At 38.9% G+C, this 26,436-nt stretch overlaps 1 protein-coding gene across 1 annotated transcript in view; it reads left to right on the top strand.

Annotated features, from left to right (window-relative positions):
• Positions 1-8,367: 8,367 nt before the first annotated feature.
• The window catches only part of LOC127454057 (protein CBFA2T3-like), a 76,378-nt gene continuing 58,309 nt past the window's right edge, over positions 8,368-26,436 (top strand). Inside the window, exon 1 of the mRNA XM_051721004.1 lies at positions 8,368-8,978. Coding sequence (XP_051576964.1) covers positions 8,780-8,978 — 199 coding nt within the window. The 5' untranslated portion in view covers positions 8,368-8,779. The remainder of the gene's footprint in view (positions 8,979-26,436) is intronic.

Genomic DNA, 26,436 nt, shown 5'->3' with positions numbered 1-26,436 from the left:
TTTGACCTTTTAAACCAAAAACAGCCTTGAGAAGTGAACATATTAGTCCTTGCAACTTAAAGCGATAGTTTAAAAAAAAGCATGCAGCCTTCTGAAAGATAAACCATTTTTAATCAATAAAGAATACTTTAACAATAAATAAAACTGAAATAAAGAGTAAATTGTGCTGGCTACTGGATTTTTGAGGCCTATTTGGACATTAAAATTTGGCAATGAAAAAATGTTGGCAAATTCTGGATCTGAAAGGGGAAGGCAGATTTTGAATAGTCTCCGACGCATCCATGCTGTCAACAACGTTTCCGTGTTGTGGGTGACGTCAAAGGAGTTCCGTTCTGTCTCAGTGATAAAGCATAATAACTGCACTATCTAAGACATAGATAGATTTCAAAACGCTCTCCGTCCACACTGATGTTTTCAAGCGTTTTCCAAAAGTTGCTCGTCCACACTGAAAAACTCTTAAATCCCCTTACTGCGCATGCGAAAAATCACCGTTCCATGTACGGTCTGAAACGCAATTGTTCCGTTACCAGACAGCAAATCCGAGTAAACTTCCCGCTCGCCTTTGAAGAAATGCATTGTGAAAGTTGTATAAAGTACGTTCTGGTGTACATTTCATGTGACCTCCGGTACGATTCGCTGCTGGTATGAATGCAATCATCCTAAATAGCGTAAGTGAACCACTGATGATACCGTATAATTTGTGCCTTTGCAAGCTCCTGATTGCAATTATTATGATATAATGCATCTCTCACACCTGCTTGTCTGTCAAATAAATCGCCTACAAAGAACAGCTCACATTCTTCACATCTTTGCATATTCAATGCATCCGTGGGCAGACAAACGCAAGTGTTATTCTGTGCATGTAAAGTTTTGGTGGTAAATTCAATGAGACAAACTTCAATACTTCACTTTAGACAGTTAAGCTGTCATCTTCTCGAGTTTTTACCTTAGGGACTGTTGTTGAAGAACTAGATCGATTTGATTAAAAGATCGTTTTTTTTCCATATCCATAAAATTAATGTGAAAACATTTATTTAACAATGGTGATTTTTTGCGGCCAAATATCAATACAGTATTGTGTATTGTATTGATATCTATTGAATGATACCACTTGCATCAAACATATTTCAAAGATTAGGTGTCATTTACTTCACAAACTTTGGCAAATCCAGCAACTTGTTTTCCTTTGAAAGTGCTTATTGTAGCAGTCCTGGAACTGGTAAATGCTACTGTTTTTTAATTCTGTAGCAGTGTTCCCAAGAAAACTACCCATCATCCCTCTAAATACTAGGGAATACTTAATATTTCCGTGTGCTGTTATGACTCGCATATGGTCAATCGCTCTAGCCTTTCAAACTATACTCTTTTGACCGTAATATTTGACGCCTGGGCGCTATGGCTGTTTTCTTGCTCATCCAAGGTGATTGTCCAGTCCTAACCAATTTTTACCTTAAGGATCTATTTTTACTTTATCTAATGCCGAAACATTACTTTGGTGTAACCTAATGTATTCAGGTTGATTCAGTCATATTAAATAATATTTATTTCTTTATTTCTTTATTTTTGTGCCTTGAATTTAACCAGTTAATTGCGATTTTACCACATGGGGCATATTTTTAGGTGACCTTTTAACAGTGCAGCTTCACCAGGATGGTCTACCAGGGAGACCTTGGCCCCACCAACAGGTAATCCAGCCTATTAACCATTCAGACCAGCTTGGAACAACTAAAACCCATATAAAACCATCTACCTTCATGTTTTTGCTGGATGATTGCTTCATGTAGCTTTCTCCTTTTAAAATATGCTCACTTCCCGCTAGCTCAACATGTGTGCTAATGAAAAGCTGTGTTATTTTGTCACTGAGCTGAGCTGCTTGGTTAAAATCCTAATTAAGCTCTCCCATGTGCTCCTGCTGTATCTATTTGCCAAGGAGTGCCTGTATGCAGCTGATAGGCTGATCTCTCTGACACGGCTAGTCTGGTCTGGTGCTGCTGAGGGCTGGTGGTAGCAGCCGCTGGAGGAGATAAGGCCACACTAGCCACTTGCATAACGCTCCCCTCCATCCTGACCTTATCACTGAGAGCAAAGCAGGTCTGGGTCATGCCACAGCCACCATCACACCAGTGTGTAATTGACAGGGCCATGGAAATTACTGAGAAATCATTATCTCCCTTTCTCCAAAAACGTTTAATACATGGCAACATCTGCGGACGAAGAGTTATTATAAACAGGCATACAAACACATGGACAAACTGTACTGTATGTGTATACAATGTACATACACACACTAATTTATTGTACTTACGCTGTGTTCCATTCCAAGTTGGATGTGGGATATTCCTACTCAGAAGTCTTCCTGACTGTGTGGTGCTTTGTTGTGCGATGCTTGTAAGATGATGTATAAAGCAACACAATCACAATCACAAATGAAATCTCTTTAATATCTCAATTTCAATTAAAGATTCACAAACTCTCAGTTCGATTATAAAACTATTTAATTCAATTCTGATTCATTTGGGTTATATTTCAGTTATAATGTCCATTTAGCTCACATATGAAAAAAGATTTGGGATTTACACTCCGTTAAATTATAGAGAATGTAAGTATTATTAATCATTTTCATCTACTGACACACAAATCATGGCTAGTATTAACAGTGTTTGTTTCGGCATCTACCAGTCGATTTTGAAAAATTTACATTCATTAAAAAATTAAACCAAAATTATTCTAAATTCAAATTACACTTCAAACGAAACTAAAATATAATCAAAATAACAAAGTAGTCAAAAAAATCATACCAAATCCAAACATTTGACCCTCTCCAACTTTTGCAGTGACTTAAAAATTAATTGGTGGAAAAATACCAATATAAATTAGAACGTAATTACAATTGTAAATATAAACTTAATAACAATAATAATAATGACCTAAAGATTGCTTAACATAAATCTCGTAAATATGTGTTTCATAAAACGGCTACAACAGTGATCATCATGGACATATTTTGATGTTCCACAGTATTTTCAGTGTTTGGACATGAACTTTATTACCACCTGCTGGTGAAATTTCCAAACTGCAAATGCATGAACTGAGTTTAGACTTTGCGCTAAGATAAGATGTGCTTTTGAAACGTCCAAGGGCAATGACCTCTTTCTCAGGAAAATAGCAAATTGCACTTTGCGCCAATTCATTAACATACAATACACCCATAGTTTGTGTGCATACACCCACAGATAGAGCAAACACTCCCACCCACGCCCACTTGCGCTTTACACTGGCACAAAAATTGTACTTAGAATTAGAGCTCTCACGACAATTGTATAAGATGTTAAGCACAGTCGTAGCATTGCGAGCTCACGAAAATAGAGCACATAATCATCAACGCAACCAAAGCTGAAGTAAACTTTAAGCAAAAGTGAAAGATCGATATTAGGATTTTAAAAATCGATATCGGGATCATTCAAATGAAGACTGCAATTTATTAGAAGATCAGTATTTTTACCCAGCCCTAAATGCTTCTCATAGGCAATGAGATGAAATGGAGAGCAAATGTTTCTGCTTCAATGTCTACTGCTTCTCAAATTTCTCTCCTGAGAAAAAGACCCAAGTTATCTCACAAAGTTTAAAAAGAGATCTCATCAGTGTCTAAAACTGTGCTCAGATTTGCCAAAATACCAAGGTTTGCAATCAAAAGACCAAATTATCTGCATCAGCAATTGTCTCATTTATTCCCATTTTTCTATCTCCTAATAGTTTCAAACAGGTTTCCTGAACACTCCCCTGTCTTTCATTGGCCGGCAAAACAAATCGTCCCCGCCCAAACTCATGCCATTAGTGGAGTTAATGTTGCTGTGTCAGTCTGGCAATGATTTGAGCAGTGTTTTGATAGAATCACAGAGTCACAGTGTGTACACTTTTAAAGGAAATCAAACTACGATAGTCTTTCTCAAAGTTGTCTCTACATATTAAGCAGCTATAGGTGAAAAATAACACACTTCACCTTTAAGTTCAAAATATACTCTACGCAAGTATGAAAACACAGACTGGCCACCGTATTACCAAAGCACGGTCCGGCTGAACATGCGTAACGTGCGTTCTTGCATTACCGTGTTAAAACAAACCTCAGTACTCAAAAGGGGGGATATAGTTACCTTCAAACATCTGTGTCATTATACTGGATGTGTTATTATTCTGGTAAGTTGCTATAAATATTTACCTTACTTGCTCAGCAATATTCTCTTCAAACTGTTGCTCCGCCATGACAGTAGTTGGCTTGAAAGAGAAAACTCACTGTAGACGTGGACAGCCCTTACAACAAATCTAGAGTTCTGGGCAAACTAGCTGCAAACTTGCCAAAAATTTGCTGCAGATTTTCCACACATTATTTTCACATGCAAATGAGTGTGTGATTCACTGCAAATGTTTGCCAGAAGTCTGCAGCTCTTCGCAGGTAATGGTGAACCTGCAGCAAACCTTTGGCAACAATGGACAATTTGCCACAACGACGCATGAAAACTTGTGTTGCAAGATGCGTCTGCGTTCACGTACTCATGTAGAGTATGTTTCAGCCCTTAAACTGAGAACTCTCCTGAGCTATGAAAGAGCAACATGTGAGCAATACATTTTCCTCTGCATACAGTTTGAGGAAAGTCCCTAAAATATTTTGTGGTTATGGGGACAAAAAAGATGATGCAGTCAGGACTCCTCCACCTGTAACACATGGCCAAACTCCCACACACACACACACACATATCCACTCTGCTGGCCACCATCTGCGTGAGTTTGGCAGTGACAGCCGGTGCATCTGTGTGCACATCCCCTTTCACTTCTGTCCTCAGAGCAAGTGTGTGTGTGTTTGGGAGGCTAGTGGGTCACAGCTGTACACAAGCTAATTTCTCTGCACCAGTATTATGCACGGCGGGCCAGAGGGCTGCTACGCTTTGCCCTTTGGAAAAACATATGTTAATTTTCCAACTCTCTCACTTTCTTTGTTTGCTCATTGTTTTTATCTCTCCATCATTTTTTTACTTTATTTTTTCTAAATAAAACTGTGAATGCCAACTACATAGCATATGTAGAGCGTATGGATCTTCAGAGTTATTTAAAAAACAAAAAAAACAGACTACTAGATTTAGCATTTTCTTAAGAATATGTGAGTGGTGCTAGCATGTGCAAAACTCGCCACCATGATGCAAAGGTGTTCTAGGAAGTTGCCAAGACATTGTTATGTGGTTGCTAGCATGTTCTGAGTGGTTGCTACAATAAATTTACGATAAAATATTGGCAGCTGTGGTTACCATAAATTCACCATAAAACATACTCGCAATATTTCAGGCATTGCCTGTGTATTTTACAGTTCACTATCATATATTTCATTAAATTAAATAATGTTAAATTAAGAACCTACTGGAACTACACAAATCTGCTTTTCACTTTAAACTGTATTGTTTAGTACTGTAGTAGCAACAGAAGGCCACATGATGAATTAAAGTTAATCAAGAAATGCCCTTCCAGGAGCAATGACCAATACACATGAAGAGACTATGCACAATGTCTCTCACACAAACACAAAATCCCATCAACACTTGTGACACTAAAATAATGCAATAAGCATAAACTAAACAACACAAAATGTAACATAAAGCACCCCAATGTACATAACTGATATAAAAATTAACTATTTTTAACAAATCAAATGTGATGGGTCACGCAGGGATTTCTGTGAACACCTGGTAATTGTTTATCACCATAATTTTACTGTACATGTATTCACTTATTTAATAACTTTCAAGTAATATCATACATTTTAAATTTTTTACTGTAAAATTACATGTATTGTATTGTTAATAAATATCTTATAATTTTTTCACTGTACACTCACTGAGCACTGTATTAGGAACACCTGTACACCTACTTATTCATGCAATTATCTCATCAGCCAATCGTGTGGCAGCAGGTCAGGAGCTTCAGTTAATGTTCACATCAACCGTCAGAATGGGGGAATAATGTGATCTCAGTGATTTAAAGCGTGGCATGATTGTTGGTGCCAGACGTGCTGGTTTGAGTATTTCTGTACCTGCTGATCTCCTGGGATTTTCACACAAAACAGTCTCTAGAATTTACTCAGAATGGTGCCAAAAACAAAAAAATATCCAGCAGTTCTGTGGACGGAAACGCCTTGTTGATGAGAGATGTCAACGGGGAATGGCCAGACTGGTTTGAGCTGACAGAAAGGGTACAGTAACTCGGATAACCACTCTGTACAATTGTAGTGAGCAGAATAGCATCTCAGAATGCACAACATGTCGATCCTTGAGGCGGATGGGCTACAACAGCAGAAGACCACGACGGGCACTTCATTAGGACTATAGTCTTCCTAATAAAGTGCTCAGTGAGTGTATATGGTAAGGTAAATTATTATTATTTACCTTAGTAACCATTAGTATATGGTAATAATGGTTACTATAACATTTGTTACTGTAACATTTGAGCAGAATAGCATCTCAGAATGCACAGCACGTCAAACCTTGAGGCGAATGGGCTACAACAGCAGAAGACCACGACGGGAACTTTATTATGGCCACAGTGTTCCTAATAAAGTGCTAAGTGAGTGTATATGGTAAGGTAAATTATTATTATTTACCTTAGTAACCATTAGTATATGGTAATAATGGTTACTGTAACATTTGTACATTTATCCATGGACATTTATTACAGTACGGTGCTCTGAGTGGTTGCTAGGGCATTGCTATTTGGTTGCTAGCATGTTTATAGGCAGTTGCTAGTGTGGTTTGAGTGGTTGCTAGGGTATTGCAAAGTTTCTAGGGTGTTCTGGGTGGTTGCTTACTGGCCTATTTGGTTGCTTACTGGCCGAAAAGTCCACCTCAAAGTATCTATGATATTCTGGTCTCAGGTCCCTCCTGCAATGTATGTCTATTGGAATCTTTTACCCGTTTAATTGTCCGCCATGCAAAATCATAAGACAGATAATTTAGAAACATAATAGCACACCTTTCTTTAAAAAGACACACAATTTGAAGTATTATTCATGTAAATAGCCCAAACATTTATGCACTGAAGTTTAATGTCCCTTAGCTTAAAGGTGCACTCAGTAATTTTCCTAAAGACATAAATTTTAATTTTGCAATATATGTAGGAAATCATAACCACTCACATTAAAATGAAAACTCCAGTCATATCAGTAACCTTCTAAAAGCTGTTTTATTCTACATGGAGAGGGTCCGCACATGGGGGCGGCCATGTTAGAATCACATGACCAGCTGAATACTACTCGCTTAATCTCAGTAACCATCCTGTTATTTGACACTTTCACATATTGATTAAAGTAATCATGGCTGACTATGAATACTACATTTCTACAATGGCATCTGAAACTGAAAATATTTATTTTAAATGATGCTGCATCCAAGCCACTAGGTGTCAGTGTAAGTCCAAGATGACACAGAGACAAAAGTCACTGAGTGCACCTTTAATTATAAGCAATAGCATTTGCCTTGCAATAAAACAAGAGTAATTTCACTACAATGTTGCCTTGCAAGTACTTAATCTAATACATTGTGATGAAATAATGAAACAACCCTGTCTATGTTGTAATATACAGTACCTTCAAACTTCAAATAGGAACATTAATAATGTATTTTATTTATAGTAATGCCATTGGTAAGAAACAAGACTTGGGGAGCGATACTGAGATTCGAGTCCCTAACTGCTTGCCCCTGAACCTGTCTGAGCATATGTGCAGGCTTGGAGGTGTCAGAGAGGAATTATGGGCACCGAGAGGAGCCCTCTGTCCAGTAGGAAGAGGAAGATTGATCTGCCCACAGACACAGCTGGTTCCTGCCAGAGGAAGCCTGGACACAAGCTATCATAGTCTGTCAGTACTGTTTACTCTCCCCTGGGGAACCACCTGCTCACAAAGGGACTAAATGAGGACATACAGTGGCCCCAAATGTATTTGGAGACTTAAGCCACATTTACATGTCTGAATGTCATTGCATTAGATAACAAAATCTCAAAAGCAAGTGGCATCTGCAAAACAAATGATGCTTAAGATTTTCTCAGAATTAACTTAACATTTCTGAGCCACTTTTGCAATGACTATCAAGCAAATGGTGTCAAAATGATTTTTGGTGGATGTATGAAGTCAGTTTCCCTAAAGTACAATTTTATTTATGCATATATACTAAGTAAACCAACACATACACACACATGCATACACAGGCATACTGTATATACAAACATTGTCCACTTTTGAGGACAGTCTGAACCTGACAGGCAGGCTGACCTCTCTGCCACACTTATCACACCCTTTTTTTTTTTTTTTTACAGCTATTACAAAGAGAGAGAGAAAGAGTGAGAGAGTCTGGTGGGAGGAACATGTGCTCACTACATGCTCACTGTCTTGACAGAGCATATCACTGTTTGCCCAGAAGCCCATACATTTTTAAGAATGACACCAGCATAAAAAAAGGCTACCTAATCTAAAGAGTAGAAAGGAAAAGGTTTATGGTAAGCATTTGTTTTATCGATGTTCTAAGGTTTTTAGCAGATATTCTCACTGATTCTGCTCTTGCGTAGACTTCTCATTGAAGTGTGCGGCAGTCCATAATTGTAGACATCTGTCTTCTGAACTGGACAACACAGCTTGAGTATTCAGAGTGGGACCGTGTGTTTCCTACGAAGCGAACAACAGCTGATAGTGAGTATCTTGCGGGCCTCGGTTACCTTGAGCGGTGGATTTGTAGCACTTTGCGAGCAGATGCATTTGGATGAGATGACTAGGGAGATCCATGCAAAGAGATTTAGCAGGACTGGGATCAGGAGATCTTCCTCAACCACCTCGTTCTTCTCCATGGCTCTTGCTGCACCAACTGTTCCAACAGTCACACTGACCAGCCGTGGAGTGGCCCCGGATAAACGGACCCTTCATCGATTGGCCCTTCCACAAAAGAGTGCAAGTGAGTACAAGAAACACACATACAAGAGTATGAATAATGCAAAATGTATGAATGTTGTTGCTTTAGATCATGATATACATAAGTAGCATCTCCAAAAACATGATGCTATTGGATTAAGGTTAGGGTTAACCTTTGATCTGTTTGTGAAAATGTGTGCTTGAAAAGTGTGCTTGAGATTTTGGGGTCAATATACACCCATATCTGTACACAGAGAAGATTGCAGTATCTCCATTACATGGTTTTTACTTTTTACTAGGCCCATTACCACCCATCCCGCTGATATTCAGATTAGTGGTCGATCAATATGGGTAATTTTCAAAGTTTACATTTGGTTTCCATGAATATTGCACATTTGGTTACATCTATTTGCTGTTTACCTTGGTTTTGCGTTCTCTGTGCAGTCTGTCATTTTAAATCGGCAAGAACATGTAATTGCTCTGAAAATTATTGAACTGACTCCAAACAGGGTTGACAGTATCTGAGAACTGGAAAAACCACTTGAGACCACCATAAGAATTATTCGCTGAAGTGACACTTTTAAGCTGCACTTTATGGCCTTAAGTCAAAAATGGTTTTAGCTCCTGTTGGATGCTAATATACAGCATTGTGCATTACCTGCGGCGATGCTATGCTTTCGGCAATAATGAGCTCTGTGCACGTTTCTCTGATAAGCGCAGTATAATTAGGCTTAGTTATAAACATCCCCTGTAATTCAGTGATAAAACGGCTGAGGCAGCACGCTAAACGTCCCTATGGCAAGCCCACTGCTTAGCTACAAAGGAAGCACCCCGGGGCTTGTAAACAGTGACGCTTTGTCCTCTGTACTGCTACCTATCTAGGTGTGTGTGCAGGTATGAGAGGGGGCTGATGGGAGGTGTAGTCAACAGCTGGGTGATGGAGGGGCTTTTCGTGTTGGGCGATAACGGCAAAGCTTCTTGTGAGGCAACAGATGTGGGGCAACTTGGGCGCAGCTGCGGCGAACGATAACTATGGTGGTGAAAAGATGTCATAGTGCTGGCTTCTCTCCCCATGCCTTATCATCACACGCACGCTGCATACAGTACCGACCAGTCTGTTATGAGAAACAGCCACCCACCACACACATGAATTTAAACCCTGAAATTCTTGGAGTTAAAAATGGAGGGGAAATTATCAAAACAAAGTGCTGGTTCCTTGCTATCACAGACAGCAAAGAGCTTAGCCACACTAATCCACAGCTATTTGAATATGTTTGCTTGGATGATATGCTGGCCACTACCTTAGCATCTTAGTATAGCTAACAGTGCTGAATGTGTGTTAAGGCCAGTCTATGCTTGTAGGGGAAATGAGGACAGATAAATTAACACTTGAACTCTTTGCCAGACATAACAAACACTAAATCAATATTGCGTATGACCACTGATATCCTGGAATGCTGTTTGTACACTCATGGAAGTGTTTTATTAGGTGTGTGAATTGTGTGTAGTAAAACATGATGCAAATTTATACTTACTGGTGAACAGGCTTCTTTTAGTTCGCCCAAATATTATGATGAAATGCATGTTTTTTTTCTTCTGCTAAGGTGTTTTGTCACATCCCTGAAATGTTTGACCTAGGAGAAATCGGCAATTGGAAGAGCGCTGACGATTGGTTAAAACTAATTGTGGGTGTGGCTTGGACAGGAGGTTCTTTATTAATTTATTTTCCTCAAACTAATTGTAAAACGATAACGCTCATAGTATAAATGCGTTTTGTACCCCTAGGTTGCTTTAAGGTGTAGTCACAAATACCTTCGCACTGCAAAATTCTGTGGGTTAAATACAGTCATCTCAATGGGAATCCACACAATCGGGAATTTCATGCGATGGACTTCCAGTAACAAACAATTTCCCCTCATGGATTTTGCATGGAGTTGCTTGGTTTGGCAGTGACCTCTGTGAGGGCAGTGCTTCATACACTGCTACACTGAATATTTACAATGGACAAGGATATTATTTTAGCGGTGAGTTTCTTTTTAACTTAAGTCTCATAGAGTATAAAGTGCAGCATTAAAAAGAGGCTGCTGAACAATTATATTTTTGCTGGTTTCACAAGTGCTCAACGTCCACCTATTGCATCTTCGGGCGTGAAATTTCGCCGTGCAAAGGTATTTGTGACCGCGCCTTTAGTTTGTTCAGGAGAAAAAAGCTTGGCTTTTTCCATTGTTTGGGTTAGGCTTTAAAGTAACGATGCACGATTATGAAAAAATCTTAATTGTCGATTATTTCCTTTGATATTGCAATTACGATTATTTCGACTTAGTTTGTGTGGGGCAACTGCATGCCATATTCTTAATGTAGGCTACACATCCAAAGCAAGCCAAGAACTGTGTTCCTGAATAACTTTATTTGCATAAAATCAAAAGTGTTATTCAAATTTTAAATAAAATGATACACAGAATGTGAGCAACACAATAATACTAGAATTCTAGTTTGACGTTACTGATATGCCGATAGACTAATTGAAACGCCTCTGATTTGTAAGTGCATTTCTTCACACAACGGACAAAAATATACATTGTAAATATAACATTTTAAGGCAACGGGAGTAGACTTACTGTAAATGGAGTGCTGTAATTTACACTTATTATGATAAATTGGAGGTGGGAAGGGTGCTGGCTGACTTTTTTAGATGGTCCCTTACCAAACCCTCCACAATTTTACCATGTTTTAGCACAATGTGTGGACTTCTCAGATGGTCTCTTACCCACTGAAGCCAAAATTCATAAAGAATATCAATATCACATCGAATGAACAATCTTGAATGATTCGGACCAGCTTAAATACGGGACAAATCGCATCCCGTAGTGATTAGATACGGTATGCATCATTTCATCTTTAAATACGGGACGATCCTGTATTTTACAGGATGGGTGGCAACCCAACTGCAATTCAAATCAGTCACTTATTATGTTCCTTTTAAGTTATTTTGACAGTAGATTACAATGCGGCTCACTAAGTTTTGGAACAAAACTAGAAAGACCAGACTTCACTGTTGGGATTGTCTACATAATGTAGGTTCACCTCAATCACCTATGATCACATATCATGGTATTACCATGTTTTTTAATACTATCATGGTCCTAATATCATGGTATTCTTTGAAATACCATTGGTATACCACGTGAATACTATCGTACATGAATATGGCAATTATACAGTGCCATATATTACAGTATTATGGATTACCACCTGATGCCATCACTGTACCATAGTACCACCACAGTACTTTTTTGTAAGGGGTCTCAAAGCATGTGTACTGTACGTGTGAGTAACATTTTTGGGGGCAGAACTGGGGAAGGGAGTGAGGAATAGAGACAAAATAAGTGAAAGAGTGAGGCAGAGAGCAGTTATCCTTTCTATTTCCTCTGCACCAGCTTTGTGGTCTCTAGGAGGAACAGATGTTCACAACGTGATACTGTGCATCAACCCTCTCTGCTGCTATCTGCAGTCCCAGCACTGCCAACTGCCTGAACACACAAACACAAACCCAAAGACAGGGTTTAACTATCAACACGTACACCTGCAAGCGCACAACAATATACAGATGTGCAAATGAAAACTCAACGATTTCTGCACTTCACAACATCAGCAGTGAAGAGGTTTTTCGTAGGAAATAAAATTCACAAATTATATCTCTTTACAGTTTCAGATGTTTTTCCAAGGCAGCAATGAGATCGAATGAAGATCAAATGAGAATTTTGTTTATGTTTTGTGCTTTTTAGATTTTTCTACTGAGAAAAAAAACACAGATAATCTGTTCGATTTTCCAAGAAGTCTGCAGATTTTAATATGAACTCAAAAATTAGACATTTTACATTTACATTAATGAAACTGAGATATTGAGTCTCCTGTGTTTTGAAAGAGCAACCTTTGAGCTGGGTACATAAGACCCATAGCACAACTGTTTCACTTAGACAGCAGTGAGATTTAAATGGAGAGCAAATGGAGACTGTTGATTAAGGATTTTTCTCCTGAGAAAAAGACTGTAGTTTTCTCATATGTGACTTCTCTAGAGATCTCAACAATTTCTCAAACTGTGCACAGATTTGCCAAGATAAAGTCTGCAATCAAAAGACAGAAATTGAAATATGAACTCAAACATTTCTCAGCAAATACTCCCAAAACCAAAATTCTCTGAACCATGTTTTTCACATTTAATTATAGCTCTGTCTGTAAACTAACTGTATTTCAACAATGGGCACATTTTTATTTTTTATTTCTCCTACAGAATTTAAGGTATTAGTATTAGTATTAGTTTTTGCTGTGATATTGAAATTAGTATTTAGAATTGCGAAATTTCACTGGTAACATTATAAGGCACCACTCTTTGTAAAAACTGCTTTAGAATAACATGAGTGTTAGTAAATGATGACAGAATTTCTGTTTTTGGGTGTACTATCCCGTTAATTAGGAAATCGAAATTGCTATGGAAAATCGCAAAATTTCACTATTATTGACTACTGAAAATTTGGTGTCTTGACAGTATTATTAAGGCACTACTCTTTGTAAAACTGCTTTGGAACAACATGTGGATGAGTAAATGTTGGGAGAATTTCCATTATTGGGTGAACTATCCACGCTTGGATGGTTTGAGTCATACCTCATTGGCAGATCTTTTAAGGTGTCCTGGAGAGGTGTTCAAGTCACACCATCTGACCACTGGTGTTCCTCAGATAGGTGCTTGGACCCCTCCTCTTCGCGATGTACACAACATCACTTGGACGATCATTGAGGCACATGGCTTTTCCTACCATTGCTATGCAGATGATATGCAGCTCTACCTGTCGTTCCAGCCTGATGACCATACTGTCTCAGCTCGTACGGTATCTCTGCCTTCCTCTAAAACATTTCGGCCTGAATGAAGGAACGACACTTTCAGCTCAACCTTTCCAAACCAGAACTCCTAGTGATCCCAGCCAACCATTCTGTTGACCACAACTTCACTATTCATCTTGGTTTAACTACACCAACACCACACAGAACAGCTCGGAACCTGGGAGTGGTGGTAGATGACCAGCTTAATTTTACTGCCTGCATCTCATCAGTTTTACAACATCAGAAACAACTGTCTGAATATGCAGCATAGCTCCTGGTCCAAGCTCTGGTCATTTCAAGACTGGAATATCGCAATGCCCTGTTGGCTGGCCTTCCAGCTAACACAATCAAGCCACTGCATATAGTCCAGAATGTAGCAGTTTGTCTGGTGTTCAATCAGCCAAAAAGGGCTCATGTCACCCCACTCTTGATTTCTCTCCACTGGCTTCCTGTACCTGCCCCGTCAAATTCAAGGCTTTGCCTCTGGCCTTCAGGGCAGCCAATGGAACCGCACCCTCTTCCTTCAATTCACTTCTACAGGTCTATGCTCCAACTCGCTCTTTGTGGTCTATGAACAAGCGGCACCTGATGGTACCATCACAAAGAGGCTCAAAGTCTATTTCACGATCTTTCACTTTCTCTGTGCCTCTGTGGTGGAATGAGCTTCTAACCTCATTTGTAAGTCACTTTGGATAAAAGCGTCTACTATATTAATGTAAAATGTAAATGTAAAATGAAATGAATACTAGTTTTGCTGTGGTATCAAACTTGGTATCGATAATCTTGAAATTTTACTGGTATTGGTATCAACTACTGAAATGTTGGGCTCTTGACAACATTATAAGGCACTACTTGGGGGTGGTTTAGCATAGTGGACTAAAACACAGAACAGGTAAGCAAAAGGTTGCCTGTTCAAACTCCACTCTAGGAGTATGGTGTCTGGGTCCTGACTTCCTGTCTGGTTCTGTTTCGGTCTGTGTCGGGATCTGGACACTTGTGCTCCATGTCTGTCTGTTTTTGATGTGGGTGTATTGCGCTTATGCAGTGGCGGGCCGTGCATTTAAAGTCTAGGCTTCAGTGTGATTAATTTCCATTAAGAAAACAAAATTTCACAATGAATAAGACACCTTATGCCTTTGGGCATCATACATTATGTTGCAGCTAACTAGTAATACCAATTGACATTTTAAAAACACGTCCACGCATGAAAGCCAGAACTTGAAACAACACTTAATGCTCAAGCAAGCCTAACACTGCAGTATGACTGTTTGTGAAATGAAAGTCTCCCGAACAGACATTCAAAAATCATAATTTTTCATATGAATCTACCTTTCTATAATACCTGGAAAAATCGTATCTAATAATATTTGCGATTTAAATGTTGCTTGCAATAAATTCTGTTTTGTCAGGGTACACGTTATGCTGCGTTCCATGCAAGTTGGATGTGAGATATTCCTACTTGATATCTCTGACCATAAATGCATTCCATTCCCCGATATTCGGAACTGCAACGCTCCCGTTAGCTTAGCAGGGGTATCACTCTATTAGAGATGTCTCCTAGCAACCCAACTGATAAACAATGCTGCAGCGCTAGCATTTGTGCTTCAGGTGTACGATTATCAAAAGTGATTATAATGTTTTATACACCTGTTTCTGCAGGCGTTTGTTAAACAAGCTTTAATATCATGTAATGTGGAAACGAACTCATTTATCGATATTACTTAATAAAGTGAATGTTTATCACTTACTTTGTATATCTCCCTGAGTGTGGACATGTTTGTGTGACATCATGCCCCTGCATCTCGGTGAAATCGGAGTTGAGAATTTCTGCACGAGCCTGCAAGTTGTAATTCTGACTTCAAGATGCATTCCATTGCACTTTTCCTAGCAGGAAGTTGTAAAAACCGACTTTTCGAGTTCAGTGGAACGCAGCTCTACTTTTCAAAACTTGATCCGATACTGAATTCTCAAGCAGCCTAATTTACATTTAGAAAACTCCTGATGTTGCTATAACAATGCAAAAAGCACTTACCAATTTATTGAAGTGAAAATCAGTCCTCCTTTCCTGTTTAATAAATTAAGCAATCACACAGTCATGCAGAACATCTATTTTTTTTAAATCCATAAGGATCTCAGCCGACTCGTCAGACAGCTTTATCTTACACTTTTCGCCCTTGAATTACATACATCACTTAAAGCGTGATTGCGTCACTCAAGGCCAGCTAGAAGGCCTCGACCAGGACATATCCTAAAGATCCTACCCACCAAGAACAAATAAATCAATCTGATTGGCTGATGAATCTGACAATCTGACTTTTGTTGCCCATTCATTTACACTGTTGAGGGATTCTGAAGAAATTCTGAAGGCCTGAGGGGGTGGAGCTCAGAATCACATGCTGCTTCGGCTTCGGGCATGCGATTTGTGAAACAGTTGTCACACTTTGCTTGTAAGCATCAAAGAATAAATTCTGACTGAATAAACGTTCGTTTTTCTCTATTTGTTTGTAGATTAACTAAGAGTGGAAAGCGATTAAAAATACATAGGCAAAAAGGTGATTGAGAATGAAAGGATGAATAATATTTATTTATTTGGCATGTTAGGCCAGCAGAGAAGGTTTTGCTGGCTCATCTTGGCAGCATGCACTCGCGTCAATAGTTAATTTTCACGTACAACAGTCTCTAGAATTTACTCCGAATGGTCCCAAAAACAAAAAACATCCAGTGAATGGCAGTTCTGTGGACGGAAATGCCTTGTTGATGAGAGAGGTCAACAGAGAATTGCCAGACTAGTTTAAAATGACAAAGTCTACGGTCACAAAGTGGAATTTTAAGTTTGCGGTCAAGTGCATGGTGCAATAATCTGTTGCGTTATGCTGCATTACAGAACCAGTTCATTATCTTATACTCATGCATTGTCTCACTTCCTGTCCTGTCTCACATCCTCTCTTTGTCTGTCTTCTCAGCATCACCCTGTTGAGAAATGATAGCACACACATTCACATGAACACTTTTTCACCATATACTTTTAATCTCTGTGATTCAGGACACCGATAACAATGAACAAACGCAATGGCGACACATCTGCTTCCTCAGTGCGTCTTGCTCCACTCTCGGTTTTAAAGTGGATGACTCCATTCCTGGTTGCACCGCCTGTGGCTACTTTCTCATTAGATAAACTCCCTCTCTCCAAGCGGCTGTGCTTAAAATAACTTTCATTTACGGCAGTCTGTAAGGGTGACTCAACAGGCCCACTGAATGCCAGAGCTTCAGTGGGAGAGGACAAAGAGAGAGGACAAAAGAGCTGTGTTTCTCTCCACCAGCACTCGGTGCTTATCTCTTTCCAACACTCTGGATGGTGACTGCAGCCACAGGAAGGGATTTATAATGTGCAAGTGAAGAAAAGATCTCTCTCAAACCTTTTCCCCTGCTTTCTCTATTTCAACCTCCTATGAGACAGTAATTTCCATACGGACACAATAAGCCCTATCAGGCGTGAGCATCTCTCTCCTCTCCCTCTCCATCAGATGGAGAAAGCAAGGACATTCTTAATGCCACCAGGTGAAGGTCAATATATAAAGGGTGGTGAAGCTAGAGAGATACGAGCTCATAATGGAGAGGTTTCAAAGTGTCCATAAAGTGATCACTCAGAAGGATGTAGAGCAGTGCTGTAGTCACATTAACAAAGACCTAAATGGAGCTTGGAAGGAGGACCTGTCAGGCATTGACATTGACAGGCTGTCTACCAACATACCCCCATGAGAGCTTTGCTCTGTCAATCAAACTGCTGTCATGGCGATAAAAATCCCTTGTGCTGCACATCTTGCTCCATTCTGAGTAACCTGAGGGCCAGAAACATAGTCTATACAAGTGTCTAACGCAAACACTAATTCTTGGGCTCTTCAGACGGTTGCTTTGCCAAGATACTGGTTGACTTGAAAGAGAAAACTGACTGTAGAGGAAAATAGTTAAACAGTTTCATGACAGCTCGTAATAATTTGTACGAGATGGGAAAATCATAAGATATCGTACAACTTGGCTAGTACTAAAAGGTACAACTTTTATTCCCATGGAGACCAACCAATCAACAAGCAGAATTTCAAATCAATGCAGGCATCAAATCTTAGCTAGCCTCATATCCAACACTTTCTTTTAAGAAAGGAAAAGTCAGTGAACAAATTTGGTTACTCTTTCCATATTTATTTCTGCAATACAAATGACTGATGTATGTCAATAACCTCTGATATGCTTCTCTCATCTCATTCCAAACCCAATGTTTTCTTTCTTCCGTGTTACACAATGGTTTGGTTTCGATTTTAGGTTAGGGGTTAGACTTATGATTAGTTTTAGGTAAGATGTGTTGGGATTAAAGGGAGGGTTCACCCAAAAATGAAAATTCTCTCATCATTTACTTACTCTCATGCCATCCCAGATGTGACTTTCTTTCTTCTGCTGAACACAAACAAAGATTTTTAGAAGAATATCTCAGCTCTATAGGCCCATACAATGCAAGTGAATGGTGACCAGAAATCATTAAGCTAAGGCAGCATAAAAGTAATCCATAAGACTCCAGTGGTTTAATATATGTCTTCTGAAGCATTACAGTCACTTAGGGTGAGAAACAGATCAATATTATAATCCTTGTTTACTATAAATCTTCTCTTTCACTTTCAGAATGTGAAAGTGAATGTGGAGATTTATAGTAAAAAAAAAATCTTGATCTGTTTCTCACCCACACCTATTATATCACTTCAGAAGGCATATATTAAACCACTGGAGTCATATGGATTACATTTATACTGACTTATGTGATTTTTGGAGCTTCAAAGTTCTGGTCACCATTCACTTGAATTGTATGAACCTACAGATCTGAGATATTCTTCTAAAAAATCTTAATTTGTGTTCAGCAGAAGAAAGAAAGTCAACCACATTTGGGATGTCATGAGGGTGAGTAAATAATGAGAGAATTTTAATTTTGGGGTGAACTATCCCTTTAAACTCAGGGGGAAAATAAGCCTGTTCAAATCCATAATGTTTCTCTTTCTTCTGTGGTGCACAACAGTGATTTTCCTATTAGAGGGTTAGACTTTATGGTTAGGTTTAGCTTTAGTTTTGGGGTTTGGCTTTTGTAAAAGAAAAATTTTTGCAATTTCTTACAAATTCACCATCTCGTATTATTATTACGACTTGTCATGACACTTGGTTGGATAGTTTGCACTGATGCCCACTATAGTGCCCCTTGTGGCAGTGCTGAGGATTTGTACTTGCATTGCTTTATGAATTGCTTTCTGACCCATTTTGAAATCACAACGTGTGAAATCGAGCTTGCATAGCTAGAAGTGTCTTTGTTATGTATGAGTATTTTTAATGCGCACACACGTGCAGAGGTTTAGCAGGAGTGTGTGAGCAGCATGTGTGGCCAAAGCAGGACCTGCTGGTGTAAGACAGGCAGGGCTGTAACTCCCCAGCAGGGAAAAGGGCCATGAACACTCCATCAAGGCCAGGGACAACTAGTCATCCATCTGCCTTACACCTAGGAACCCAGCCTGTTGCAGATAGTGTTCTGTTAAGGTAGCAGTAGCAGAAGTGTGCAAATGCCCAGAAACACATTACATTGCTCAGATGATGCCCTTTCATAACACAGGAGACTTAAAGGTGCAATATGTAATATATTTACTGAACTAAAGCATAAAATTATCATAATATGTTATCAGAGATTTAGGAAACATGCTATGTTGAAATATTGGCTTCTCCGAAAACAATGCAACAGCCAGTATATTCTACTTTGAAATGTCCGTTCCGGGCCGGGATTTCTGTTTGTGTTTTGGCCTGTGTGATCCCGCCCACTGCCAATTTCCCATTAGTATTTCGACACCCCGGGTTGCCAGATCTGAAACAAGTTAGCGGGCAAACACAGTGCGCTGCAGCCATGGAAGCCAGTAATATATCTACTATAGATAACATTGACAGAGTTCCACATGAGCTGGTTTATAATTTGCAAACAATAAAACATTGCAAACGTATACATTAACTGACAGCTTACAGTGTAAGGCTCATCGTTTGCCATTGTCAGTTTGCTTGTTCCTGTTGCGTGTCCTCAAACTGGCAGCCCACGTGAGCTTTAAGTCTGGGTAGGAGGGGGCGGGGGAAACAACTCTCTCCAATATTTTGAATTTGGACTGCAGTACCCATTTTAAATGCTTGATGTCAATGTTACATATTGCTCCTTTAATGGAGTTCTCAGTTTGTGCATCAGCTTGTCTATATGATGTGTCTGTTAAATTGACAAACAAACTGACAAAAAAAGAGAGAATTGCTGACCTACAGTAGGAGAATAAAACTATAAAACTGATGTGGATAGCATAGTTCAGATAATTGACACAACTGTGTCGGTCTCCCTAAACACTCAAACCACTTATATTTGTATATATCTCAATATTTTGCAATAAACTTAAAATATATTTATTGTATACTCAGTCAACAACATTAAATCAATAGTTGTATATTTTTCCATAATTTTTATTTTGATTATGTCCTTCACAATGCTTCATGTTATTGTAGTTTATTCCCTCATGAAAAACATTAAGTACTCAGTCTCGTACCTTTGTCTTGTTGTCCGATTTTCAAATACTTTTTAGCTTAAAATCAAAGTTTGTAATGTGATTTCCTTTGGATCTGGTTGGTTTGGTTCATGGCTTAGAGCTCTTTTATGAAGCATTTTATGAAATCCCTATGGACAAATGTATAGGAACAATACTTATGGAACTAAGACGGCTAAAAAAGTGGGCTTGCATTGTTGCGCTCTATTAAGCCAGCTTTCTCCTCTCACTGCCCTCTCCACTTCCAACTGACCAAAGGTCAAAAGCCCTTGCTGGGACATTAGTGGCACCTCTTGACTAAGGTCAGCCCTCTCATGTCATCTGGTCTGTCTCTTTTCAGCCTCCCTTAGTGGGTCAGAATGATCCAATAGTCTCATTATCCAAGTCTCTGAAATTGCTAACCTCATACTTGCACATTTTAGGGTGTTTGCGCAGGAGGCAGATACTGTAGCTTCCTAGTGCTTCACACTTGATTAGTTTGAGACTTTTGCCCTTGCAAGAACAGCTTAGACTGAAACGTATTGCATTCAGCTGTAAAAAAGATAAATAAAAAAATAACTAAAACATCTCACCACATATCAGTAATGGTGGAGTAAAGATTATGGGAGTAAGGAACTCAAGTCACACAGGATCTATTTATTGTCTCTTACTGCATATACAATATTAGCAAGCCTTGGAAGGAGAGGACGGGCAATGCAATGAAGGCTGCTCTTTTTACAGGATTTCTCAAGGCTGAGAGTTTTCATCTACTGTAGTTGTAAATTCTATCGACAGACAAATTGGAGCATGCCCACACAAGTGCTTTTTGTCACATGCTTCAATATTACTGCATCATTGAATGGCAACTGTACTTAAATTACTTCTGTCTTAACCATTTTCTGATCTTATAATGATAACTAAAGTGAGTGTGAAGTAAGTGCGAGTGGCACTTGCCAGCAGGGCTGGTATTATATGATCTGTGGGGAGGATTTTGACCTTTTGGGTGCGCAATGGGTTCTGTCTTACTTAGACCGGGGGGGTTTGGTGGGAGCTGTCCCCCTGGGTTGTTGTGCTGTTCGACTGGAGTTGGGCACATGGAAAATTCACCCCCCCTCCCCCTTCAAAAATTAACAGCACAATGTAGGAGTGTGGTGGGTGGTTGCCCGGGAGTTGCTGTACCATTTCTAAGGTGTTTTGGGTGATTGCTAGCAGAGACGGGCCACTTCTATTAAAATTAACTGGAGAAATTGGAACACCCAACGGTCAATGGATGTAGAAATGAAGTCCCGCCTTACAGGTAAAAAGCCAATCATCTTTTAGATACAGAATTAGCCTGTCCATCTCGACAACGTGCATTGGCTATTCCAGCCAGGAAAATTGCGTATTTTAGTGTAATCTGAGGTAAAGAAGCAGGATTTAAGAATCCAATGTTGTCAGACTTTACTGCTGATTTGAAATATGTTCTTGATCGTAATCTTGACAAACCATTTTGGAGATTTCGGTTTTTCCCCATTCAAGGAAATCGGAGCTGCACTGGCATGACTGGAAATAACCTCCTGAGAGGGTTCCAAAGATGGCCAACAGTGGACTGACTTGCTAGAAAGACTTTGTATCTTCTAAATTCACTAAAACCACCTGTACACAATGTGCGTCGAACTACGGTAAGCCGAAAGGGACAATATAGTGTTTTTTTTAAACACGCTTTGAAGTACAGTAGTGATAAAAGCGTGTAATTTCTGATCTTCAAGCATATCTAAAGCTGAGAGAAAAGTTAGTGGGACCTTTGAGTAGTTTTAGTTTCGGTAATATTTAAAGATTTACAATATAAATGACATCTCACAGATGTAACATTTAAATATTTATTATTAAGGATTATATTCCGATTAAAGGATGGCCCCATATAAGCCCTGAATATCCACTGACCCTACAACCACCCCTGGCGAAGTCTATGTGATTGTTTCGCCTTATTTTGGGTGGTGAATTTTAATTTGGATTAGGGGTTTGTTTAAATCCCTGTTGTAAGTATGAGCAATAGTAATAGTGATACTTGCCTGAGCAGCGCCACTAATGATAATGGTAGAAGATCCATAACTATATCCATAACCAGTGATGCATTTACTGTATTTCAGATTTGTGCCATTTTCAAAGAAAATTGTAAGCTGTTCTTCTCTAGAATTAGCTTGGGTTCTCTGCTGAATAAATAGTGGGACTAAAGAAGGTGTGGGGCAGCTGCTTCTGTGTACATTATACTACCGGTGCTTTCTGTAAGGGCAGAGTAGCACTCAATGTGTTTGTTTACATCTCTTTTACATCCCTTCATATCTGATGGGTGGGGTGGGGTGGGGTGGGGGGTGGGTGGGTGGGGAGAGGCAGATGTGCTTTTCTCATCACCTCACCTGCAGTCAGAAAACCAAGTCACATCGCTAGTGAATGGCTAGCAGGTGCGGTGATGGTTAAACAGTCAAAAATGGGGGAATCAACTGAATAAAGTGAAGGGGGGTGCAAAAGAAGTCGGTCATTTTTGGCAGCAGCTGCATTTACTAGAGCTTTTCCACCAAGACTGCAGAAGGAGAAATATTCTGCACTCATGCCCAAACCACATGAGGAAAAATTCATATTCATATTCAAATACAGCTGAAAATGTGTGTGGAAATACCATCTATTATCAGTATTCATATTTGGTGCAAAAAAAGAAATTTGCATGAGGCTCTTTGAGTCAGTCAAGTACTAACTACAGTTGAAGGTTTTAAAATTGATGGATTAATTCATAGTAATTAGATTATAGCTATACAGAAACCTAATAAGCAGTCTTGAACATAGTACATATCAGAACACTTAAAAATGTATGAATGTGATTGCATTAGATAACAAAATATCAAACCAAATCAAATTATTTATTTTTTATTTTTATTTTTTTAAACACTCTCAGAAAAAAAGGTCCTAAACTGCACGTTTTAAGTAACAATAAGCCATCACTGGGGTGGTACCATTGTTTTGGGTACATATACATACAACAATGTCTCTGTGCAGGTGCATTTCTGTTCCAAGAGGAACAAAACATATACAATTAATGTACATTTTAAAGGTACACAATAGGTTCTTAAAGGGATAGTTCATCCAAAAATGGTCATTCTCTCATCATTTACTCACCCTCATGCCATTCTAGATGTGTATGACTTTCTGTGTATGAACACGAAATATTTTTAAAAGAAAATCTCACCTCTGCAGGTCCATACAATGCAAGTGAATGGTGGCCAGAACTTTGAAGGCCCAAAAAGCACATAAAGACAGCATTAAAGTAATCCATAAGACTTCAGTGGTTAAATCCATATCTTTTTAAGCGATATAATAGGTGTGGGTGAGAAACAGATCTATATTTAAGTCCTTTTTACTATAAATCTCCACTTTCACTTTCACATTCTTCTTTTGTTTTTGGCAATTTGCATTCTTTGTGCATACCGCCACCTACTGGGCAGGGAGAATTCATAGTAAAGAAGGACTTAAATATCTGAAGAATTGGATTAAACCACTGGAGTCGTATGGATTACTTTTATGCTGCCTTTATGTGCTTTTTGGACCTTCAAAGTTCTAACCACCATTCACTTGCATTGTATGGACCTACAGAGCTGAAATATTCTTCTAAAAATCTTTGTTTGTTTTCAGCAGAATAAAGAAAGGCATACCCATCTGGGATGGCATGAGGGTGAGTAAATGATGATAGTTGTTTTTTTTTTTTTTGTTTTGTTTTTTTTTTGGTGGTGAACTATCACTTTAAAATACAATTATACCCAAAAGAAGTTATTAATTTTAACTATAGGTACAAAAACATATCCATTGTTAATTTGATTAACTACATATATGGTTAGGGTTAGGGTAAGGGTTAGGTGGGGACCATTGGGAGCAGCTGGTTAAAAGTAATGGCAAAAGGTCTAAGAAAAAGTCTTGCATCAGAACAAGGCAATATATTATTCACATTATTAGGTGGACGGTGACAGACAGTAGCTAGATCTATTTCCAAAAGGCCGATTGAGATGTAGCACTAGTGTAGATCAGCAATCCATGCTTAGACAGTATGTTTAAATTAACCAAACAGGATGCTCTTAGAAAATAAAATGCTCCGTTTTTATATTCCAAAAACAAAATATCTCCCATCTGCCTCGATCGGGCTTCGGGCACCATAGACGCGGCTGAACTGATATGGGGAAACAGCGGCCCCTAGCGGCCCACAGTGGAAACGCATTATAAAAATAATCGTTCCCTGGCAAAGACTCTCAGTGTTTCGGAAGGAGGACCATCAATACTGCCCTCATGAGAATTAATCGGACATTTTTATCAGAGACAGGGACCGTGCTTATGATCCCTTAGGTATTGCAGAAAATTGTGGGCACATCCTAATTATGTTAATAGCAAGTCTTTTAAAAATGTGATATGAATTTTATTAGGAATCGTCAATATCTGAGGAGACTAGTGCAGAATGGAGAAGAGAGGGAGGCAGGCTGTCAGCTTGTGGGTCTGAGAAGCTGTCACAGAAATAGAGAGAGAGAGAGAGAGAGAGAGAGAGAGAGAGAGAGAGAGGTTAGGAGCGCAGGAGAACGCATCTCCTCTCCAGATGGTGTTTTAAACGCAGACAGAAGGGTCATTAGACAACACACCAGCTCTTCCATACCACTGACAACAACAAAAAATAAGCCAAATCGCGAGATGCTGCAAAGCGAAACAACACTGAACTGGTAACATCACTTTGGCTGCGAATGCGAATAATGTTTTTAACGGGCCGTTTATTCGCATGCATTGTGGAGGGAGTTATCGGTGAACAGTTGGAGTATTAACGGGAAGATCTCCGACACACTCCCTATCTGAATCATTCGTGAAGACGAGGACTTTCAAGGATTTACAAGAGACTATGCACTGCACTTCTACTTGGTAAACGAATGATCGGTGCGAATATTTAAAATATACCCTATTTTATATTTTAAGAAGGATCACGGACATCTAATGTGGAATACGGTTTAAAGACCAACAAGAACGCACGATCTGAATTTGAGGACTTTGCGATATTTTTTTGTGTGATTTGAGAAACCGACGCGAACTTTTTTTCTTTTTTTCTTTTTTTTTTTTTTTTTTTCGCACAGTGTGCGAATTCGCTCGCGCGACTTACGATTTGGCACGCGATTCTGACATTTGAAAGGAGCGTAATACCAAAGCCTCGCCACTTTAATACTAAACTCAGCTGTTTTAGCTTTTTTACCACACATTTTCGATTTCTTGAAATTTGAGTTACCTCAATATTTATCACTATTTAAGGAAAAGTCAACATCGCGTGCAATCCAAAGGAGTTCAAGACTGTCTCTCTCCCCTTAACACTCTTTGATAAACGGCATATTTATGATTTTCAGACATTTTTTTGGAAAGTTCGCCTCTTTTTCGATGAGGATCGAGGCGTAATAATCGCCGTTTATTTTTCTTTCACATTTCGCGTGGATTATTTTTGCTGCAAATACCTCAGTTTGACTTCGACCTTCACAAAGTAAGTGATCTTTAGTCGATTTTTGTAATATAGACATTTTGTTAGGTCAATATCAATGTCTATTTATTGAAAACAGGTCAGTTTTGGACTTTGAAGATTTCAAACGATGCTTGTAACGCTGGACAGGTGTTATTACAGCCTAATAATAGCCTATAGAAATGTAATTAGCAGCGCAAAGACATACTATTTGTCCCGTTATAATTTACATTAACAAGATACATGATATAAATTAGAAATGTTTAAATTAAACGTTATCAAACAAATTAGAAAAGCAAAAATAAATGAGATCATTCAAATCCAATTATTTGAAGCCAATAGATTTTATTGCAATTATAAAAATGCATGCATTATTACTTAATTAAACGAAAACTATATGAAGTAATCAACCAAAGGTTGCACAAGCTACACTTACTGTACTAATGGTTTACAAAGGATAACACCTTTGTAACTCATGTCTACCTGTCTCATTTCTGTAAAACAATACAAACTTCTGGATTTCAACTTCTGAGAGAGGATGTAAC

This window comes from Myxocyprinus asiaticus, chromosome 2, assembly GCF_019703515.2.
Source record: "Myxocyprinus asiaticus isolate MX2 ecotype Aquarium Trade chromosome 2, UBuf_Myxa_2, whole genome shotgun sequence".
Lineage (NCBI taxonomy): Eukaryota > Metazoa > Chordata > Actinopteri > Cypriniformes > Catostomidae > Myxocyprinus > Myxocyprinus asiaticus.
This window is presented reverse-complemented; position numbering and strand designations above follow the sequence as displayed.